Here is an 8,174-nt window from a genome sequence, read left to right on the forward strand (position 1 = left end):
TTAATGATTCAGAATGTACAAATATTTATTAAAAATACCTGTTTAACAAATATGAAATAACTACATTTATAACCATTCCTAAGTGACCATCTATTTTCGGATCATCTCTTTAAAAGCGACGTTCACCTTGACATCTGCTATGATGGCAGCATAAACTATACACGGTTCACAAAACTTATTGCAAAACACAAAGGATCCTTCGCTCGCGCGTATAGGACGACTTAGGTTTTTGAAGCAGTGAAAAATGAATAGAAACCTCGTCTTATACGCAGTAAATACGATATTTGAGTAGTTTTTTCGGCATGGAACGCATTATCGTATATTACATTAATTTCTATGAGAAAAATTGTTTTGCTTAACGAGTGTTTCGCATTACGAGTAAAATCCTGAAACGAATTATGCTCGTTAAGCGAAGTTCTACTGCATTTCATTTCCGCAGTCACGTGTTAAGAATACAAAAAAATACGCAGTAAAATATGCAAAGAACGTTTTTATCTCGAAGAAACTTGCATTATCAACCACACATTTCAAGTACGAAAAAGTGAGCAATCCATTCGATATTTCGACACAGAAAACAAAACTCAATTTTACAAAAGCAGAGTTTCACACTGTCCATCTGACAATCCACGACCTCGTGGCTAAACGATATCGTCACGAGACGAAACGAACACCTTTGATTTATACATTGCGTTACTTATCAACAGTTTAACGAACAATCGCATTGGCTATCTTAAAAACTTTCCAACTCTCCAATGTTATAACTGTTTGAAACATCGCTATCTCGGGATCAGTATGAATATTATCTTGTTTGTATTATCTCTGCGTTTTTATTGTGATAAGAACGATTCTGTTATTTTTTGTTTGACGTAATATCCAATTCTGCTTTGTACTATGATAATAGTTCAAGTATAATAATAGAAAAAGAACATTCTACTGTTATTGTCGTTAAAACGACTGACAGGATTACCTGTTTAAGCATGATTACCGATACGCGATATTACATCGTCTGTGTATTCTTCTCGTGTTTCGTTCAAGCGATTCCTCTAAACTATTCTAACTACAAACCTGGAGTTAAAGTGGATCCGGACTTCTACAGAAATGTCGTGAGTCACCATTTTCGGAATGTTCGATTGAATTTCTTCATTTGTTTACATCGATTTTTTGTAGAGCCAACTCATAACCAGCAAAGGTTACCCCGTCGAAGAATATTGGGTCCAAACCGAAGACGGATACATTTTGGGCGTTCAGAGAATACCCCAAGGACGAGCCGATCCGGAACCGTCCTCGAAAACTCGTCCGGTGGTGTTCCTTCAACAGGGACTCCTCTCTTCTTCCGCAGATTGGGTGATGAATTTTCCTAATGAAAGTCTAGGTGAGCGATTTCGTCACGGCAATTTTACGCGGAACAGAAAGAAAAATGTTAACTTTCATCTGATATCATTGTTTATACATGTATCATATAACTTGCTTTATTCTATCATTGTTAAACTCGCGCCCTCTTCTCTGTATGAAACTTAAACGACACTTTCATTTTGTTGGTTCTGCTTTTTGGAAAAAAAATTATCAAATCCGTATTTTGGTTTTTACACTTATTTGCTTCAGGTTTTATCTTAGCCGATGCCGGTTACGATGTGTGGTTGGGAAACCAAAGAGGAAACACTTACTCCAGGAAACACGTAAAGTACTCACCACGAGACAAGGAATTCTGGCAATTCAGGTCAATTGACTTATCCCCAAACTGTGTCTTTTTTTCATTCTTTTTTTCTTCACAACTGAGTGCGCAGGTAGACACTGAGCATCTTTAACATCACTTTTTATTCAGAAATATCTTACACACCAATACGTGTTTCAGGCGTACGTTTCTCCTCCGTCAGCTGCCTATTAGAATATGAACATTTATTTTCAATATTAAAAATGTTTTATATAATGACAAATCACAACGTATTTTTTATAGACATTTAGTAAAGAAGTGCTAACTAATCCTTTTGAAAATACATATATTTACAATTAAAATTTCCCGACTGCACTGAACAGCACTTATGCATTCTATTATGCAGCCGACAGAAGAGGGTCCTATGCTCGAAACGCGTATCGGTGTGTAAGATATTCCTGAATAAATAGTGATGTTAAAGATGCCCAGTGTCTACCTATGCACCCAGTTGTGAAGTAAAAAAGAAAAAAATACAGGTCAGGTTAAGACTCAGATAAGTAGGTTCAGCTTGGAGATAAATCAGACGACTTCCCTCTTTCCAGTTTCGACGAATTTGCCAAGTACGATCTTCCCGCCATGATAGACTTCGCTCTGAACGTCACCAATCAAAGTCAATTATATTACGTGGGGCATTCCGAAGGCACCACGGTGGCGTTTGCTCTTCTTTCGGAAAGACCGGAATACGATAAGGTGAGGAAAACGTCGGGAGGATACGTTTACGTTGTAACTTCTACCTTTTTTGCAGATAAAAGTCGTCGTGGCTCTTGGACCCGTTGCCACGGTGGGTTACATCACCAGTCCCATCCGTTATTTGGCTCCTTTCGCTCCCATATTAGACGTGAGTGGCGACGAAAAATTCATAAAGACTTCTTCTATTTGATTTTTATAAAAGTTTCTTTCAGCCTTTGTTCCGGCTTTTTGGATTTTACGAGTTTTTGCCCAACGATTTGATCATGAAATTATTGGCTCGCTTTGTCTGTGGCAACCGAGAATTACAATTCCTGTGCGAAAACGTCGCATTCCTAATTAGCGGATTCGACCCTTCTGAGTTAAATAAGGTAAACTTGGGACATTTCTTCAGACAAAACTAAATAATAACGAGACACGTCTTTCAGACTCGTCTGGAAGTCTACACTGCGCATTTTCCCGCCGGAACTTCCACCCAAAACGTCATCCATTACGCTCAGGTGGTATTAAAGTTGAAAAAATCGAGAGCAGGAAAGAGGTTGGAGAATTTAAGTAACAAGAAATTCGACTATACAGTATATTTTTTTCATTTTTAGATGGTGAATTCCAGAAATTTTCAGAAGTATGATTATGGAAAAACCAAAAACATGAAAAAATACAATAGGGTAAGATAAAGTTTCTTTTCTCTGTTAATTGAGAATATATATCCGTCATTCTTTTCATCGATACAATAGCGTTTTCTGTTATAGACCACCCCACCGGAGTACAATGTAGAAAACATTCGAACTCCCGTGGCGCTCTTTTACGCATTAAATGACTGTCTAGCAGATCCCGTGGACGTGTCTCTCCTTCGCCTGAAACTGAAAAATCTGGTGGAGTGTTATCGAGTGAGTCTGCCAACGTGGGCACACATTGATTTCGTGATCGGAGTGGACGCACCCGTTTACGTCTACAAAGAAGTGATGAGAATAATGCAAAAGGTGTAATTGCCCACGTTTCGTCGTCGCGAAATTGTCGTTAAGAAACTTTGCAAATTTTGACTAACTGTAATATTTGAATATATGATTATATTAATATATTAATATAATCATATCATATAATATAATATTATATGATATCATATATCATATATCATATATCATATAATATTAATATATGATTATATTATATAATCATATATATATGATTATATGATTGTATTAAGCATATTAATAAAGTATATTTATTTTAAATAAGGAAAGTTAAGCATTAGTGGAATGCTTTGGTACTAAGATATAAAATATTTGAAAAAGTGCAGTTAATCGATTTGGATTGCGAACGGTTCAAATATTAATAATAATTAAAGAAATAATTGTAACCTATTTTATTAAATTTTATATACATGTAAATATTTCCGTTGCTAACACAAACAAAATTACAAACACTAATCACAATCCATTATTTTTTCGTGACGTTCATTATTATTTCGTGACCTTATCCTCATCGATAAATAATTAGATAAAGATTTTGAAATAGGAATAACAATTTCAAATTACGAATAAACGTTTAGAATATCGTCTAATTTGTGTTTTGTTAATTCTTCTAAATCTTCTAACTCATAATATACTGTATTGCAAATCCTTTCTGTTATTTCCTGCCGTAAGATGGCGCCAGCAAACAGAAATCTCGCGTTCACAAGAGCGATAGGATGACACCATTACAACATTGGCCACCCAACGACCAATAGACGAATCGCCCGAGCAGAAAAACACGGATATTGGTTAAATCGAAAGGTGTCAAAGCACGTGACGTAACAGAATAGAATTATACTAATCTCGCATCGTAAACAAAGGTATCAAAAGTAAACAAAGGTAGCATCTTGGTTTAAACACATGATTGATAAGTCTGGCATAAATATGCAATGTACTGCCTTTTGTTTTCTGGTTTTATGCTGGGGTTTAACAATTTGCTCCGCATCATCTTCGAGGGTGCGCGATGTTGATCTCGATGCTAACAGAAATGTGGTAAATTTAAAATTTATACATACTATAGTAATTATTTAATATATTTTTTAAGTTGTAGATTATTTTTTATATTTGTTTTAGACCCAATTAATAACCAGCAGAGGCTATCCAGTGAAAGAATATACGGTTCGAACGAGAGATGGCTATCTTTTGAAACTGTTTAGGATTCCCTACGGCCGAAAAAATCGTAGACGAAACACCAGAAATCGTCGGGTAGCTTTTCTGCAACACGGCTTTCTAGGATCCGCTTCTGATTGGGTGATAAATTTTCCCAGCCAGAGCCTTGGTAAGCCTTCGTTTAAGGGAGATTAACTGATGAATTTCAACAGCCAAAACTTCTTATTGGAAATCCTTATATTAAAAATATAATAATTGTTTCTGTGCAAACTCCTTATTAATTTGGCGATAATCAGTATACTGATTATCTACGGTTTCTATTCTGCACAGATACAAATGCGTTCTTAGTTTTGCACAGGTTCGAGTACGTTCAAATACAATAAAGTAAATCATTAATCAGTTAACATTTCTTGCCAAAGAGAATAATAATTCTTCTAGTGTTTTTAATTTATGTTAAACTATTTGTAGGTTATATTTTGGCCGACGAAGGTTACGACGTATGGCTGGGAAATCAGAGAGGTAACATCTACGCCCGAAGGCACGTCAGATATTCACCCCAAAGCAATCGATTTTGGGATTTCAGGTCAGTTTAAAGCGAAGACTGCGGGATTTTTGTAGATAAATATAAAACGTTTATTTTCAGTATCAACGAACACGCCAAGTACGATACACCGAATAGCATAGATTTTGTCCTGAAAAAAACTGGTCAAAGACAGTTGTATTACGTCGGATGGTCGCAAGGTTGCATGATAGCCTTCGCATTTCTCTCCGAGAAACCCAGATACAACAAGGTAAGTGATGTCTATACTTACAATCCACACTGCATTTACCAGTTATTTAAAGTTAAAATATTGAATTTTTCAGATTAAAGCGATATTTGCTTTAGCACCAACGGCGACAGTCGGTTATATTCAGAGTCCTATTCGTTATTTAGCTCCTTTATCTAATAACTTTCGAGTGAGCTTAATGTCTAATACTAAATATTTTTTCGTTAAAGATTTAAACTTAAGATTGGTTTAGCTTTTATTTTCCGCCCTAGGACAAAGAGAGCTTTTACCAAACAACTACATCACAAGATTATTTGCACAGTCCGTCTGTAGCAGTCCCTTAAACTCGGTATGCTCCAATCTGTACTTTCAAATAAATGGATATGACTTTCGTCAATTAAATGAGGTAAGATCGGAAAGATTGCTACGAAAATTCGAAATTATCTTTACTAATTTAAATATATTTCAGTCTCGCCTGCCCGTCTACTTTTCTCATTTACCTGCAGGAACATCTACTAAAACCCTCATTCATTACGGACAGGTAGGTTATACAGTGTATTCGATATTTCGATGAAATTAAAATATAAAGAACTGATATGATTTAAGCTGTACCGTAGATGGTAAATTCGAAAAAGTTTCAAAAATTCGATTACGGGAGAAAAAAAAATATGAAAAAGTACAAACAGGTAAGTAGAAAGCTTCATATTCTATATTTAAATCTTTACTTTTATCCATTTATGTGATAATGTCTACCTATTAGGCTTATCCACCGGAGTATAAGCTCGGAAAAATTCGAACTCCCATCGCAATCTTTAAGGGCTTAAACGATAAACTGGCAAATCCTAAAGACGTGGGTATACTTGGAAGCCGCATTCCGAATAAGTTAGCGGATTATCAAGTGAGCCTAAGAGAATGGGGTCATCTAGATTTCGTATATGCTACAGATACAAAGAAATACGTTTATGACCCTGTAGTGCGAATAATGAAAACTGTTTAAAAACTTTATGTACGATTTTTACTTTTTTTCTGATAAGTAGATAAATACAACTTGCACCTAAATTCTTTAATATTTCCCTCACTGACGTCGTTGTCCTTTACGAGCTTGTTACCTTAATACGCCCGTTTAAACTTTGTCTATGACTAAATTTTAAACCACACCGGCTACGTTCCATTTTATTTAACGTATAACGAGTTGTTCGACGTCGACGGTAGGATAAAAATGATAAACACACCAGTTTTACTCTTCAGATCGGACGTAAATTAATGCATTTATCAGTATGGTTTGCTGTAATTCAATGAATGCTTAACCAGTACGAAATATTCTTTGTATTAAAATTTATAATTTGGATTTCATATAAACTTCACATAATCTGATGACTTTGATCTACAGTCATTCCTTTACGATGATTGAGAGCTTCATGTATTTGAATCACCTGTAGTTAATGAAATAGAAATATGTAATAAATTAGTATATTTAATTATTATTCGTAGTTGTTAGGAAATAATTTCTTGGCTCAGAATGCTGCATTACCGTTAGCTACAGATTATCTGTTAATTTAAATAATCTCTATATATAAATGAGGATGTTTGTTTCTTTGTTTGATCGCTATACACTCTTAGGCCGTTCAATCGATTGCTACGAAACTCGGCAGTTACGTTCAAATACATCTAACTTAAATAATATCTTACATCCCACGCCAAATTATCAATTGTATTTTTATATATCAATTAATTTCTTTCTACATTTGATTGCTGGGTTTACACGGAATTGGAAAAAAATTTAACAAAATAATTAACTAAATATAATTCTTCAAAAAAAGATATAGTTTTAAAAATATATATATTGTATTCACCGAATTACTGCGACAATGATATAGAGCGAAATAGATGCGCCATTACGCCTTTACTGCGACAGGTAGCATATAGCACTTGCCTGCATGGTGTGGAATAGTTTTACCCCGTACATCGTACTTTTCCTGATAGCGTTAGAGTCGTGCCGGTTATGTATCTAACTCCGTTCAGGGGATAAATTTTGAATTAAAGTAACGTAACTTGCGGTACAAATCGGAAGTTCGTATACAGTTAATCCTGTTCTCTTTCTCTTACGATTTCCATGTTTGGTCTCAATCTAACTTCGTTTTCAAAATTAAGGAAAAACAAAACAGATGGACGACAGTGAGAATTTATAAGTCTGCAACTTTTTCAAATTGCAACCCAATAAGTACCCTCCAGTAACCGAGTGGATAAAACCACCGAACACCGGCAGTCGGTCGTGGGTTCGACCATGGCCAACGGACTGGCCATGTGGAGTTTTCCAAATTTTTTCGCTTTAGTACCACTTACATTAGGAACAGCTTTACACAAAAGTCTTCCCGGGATGCATCTCCCTCGGAAGATAGCTCACGTGTCGCGTTGCCGTAACTAAATAAACCAAACCAATTCTAACGAGCAATTATTTATCGTGACGTCGTCAAAATACTGGGCTGCAATTTTTCGTCACAATGTTATCAATTCTTTTAGTGGTGTTCCTGTCCTTATAGGTCATTATTTTTCTGTTAGCAATAGAGTCGTGTCAGTCATATATCTAACTCCGTTCAGAAGAAAATATTGAATAGAAGTTACATGACTTCCGGTTTGCACCAGAAGTTATATAGTTAATTCGTCCTCTTGCCCCTAAGCTTTCCGTGTCTCGTTTCGAGTTTCATCTATCTAACTCCCTTTTTTAGTTTAAGGAAGGACAGACAGACAGATGGTCGGAATTTATAGGTCTACATTTTTTTTTTTTTTTTTTCAAATTGCAGCCCGATAATTTTTCTATAAAAGTAATATTTACTAAAACATATTTTGCACGTAGTTTATACAGTCTGTTGCCAAAATTTAAACACTTTA

The 8,174-nt window shown here is 35.3% G+C and overlaps 1 protein-coding gene across 1 annotated transcript; it reads left to right on the forward strand.

Moving 5' to 3' along the window:
- The first annotated feature begins 868 nt into the window (after positions 1-868).
- On the forward strand, positions 869-6,282 carry LOC136977634 (uncharacterized). The gene is made up of 18 exons (XM_067273169.1): positions 869-1,103; positions 1,168-1,372; positions 1,603-1,717; positions 2,254-2,401; positions 2,457-2,549; positions 2,614-2,769; positions 2,827-2,898; positions 2,995-3,063; positions 3,148-3,381; positions 4,249-4,401; positions 4,483-4,687; positions 4,987-5,101; positions 5,162-5,309; positions 5,383-5,475; positions 5,539-5,691; positions 5,755-5,826; positions 5,903-5,971; positions 6,046-6,282. The coding sequence occupies exons 1-18, from the start codon at positions 978-980 to the stop codon at positions 6,280-6,282; spliced, it is 2,463 nt and encodes an 820-aa protein (XP_067129270.1). The 5' UTR covers positions 869-977.
- The last annotated feature ends 1,892 nt before the right edge of the window (positions 6,283-8,174 follow it).

This window comes from Centruroides vittatus, unplaced genomic scaffold (genome assembly GCF_030686945.1).
Source record: "Centruroides vittatus isolate TY-2023 unplaced genomic scaffold, ASM3068694v2 contig_461, whole genome shotgun sequence".
In the NCBI taxonomy this organism is placed as follows: Eukaryota; Metazoa; Arthropoda; class Arachnida; order Scorpiones; family Buthidae; genus Centruroides; species Centruroides vittatus.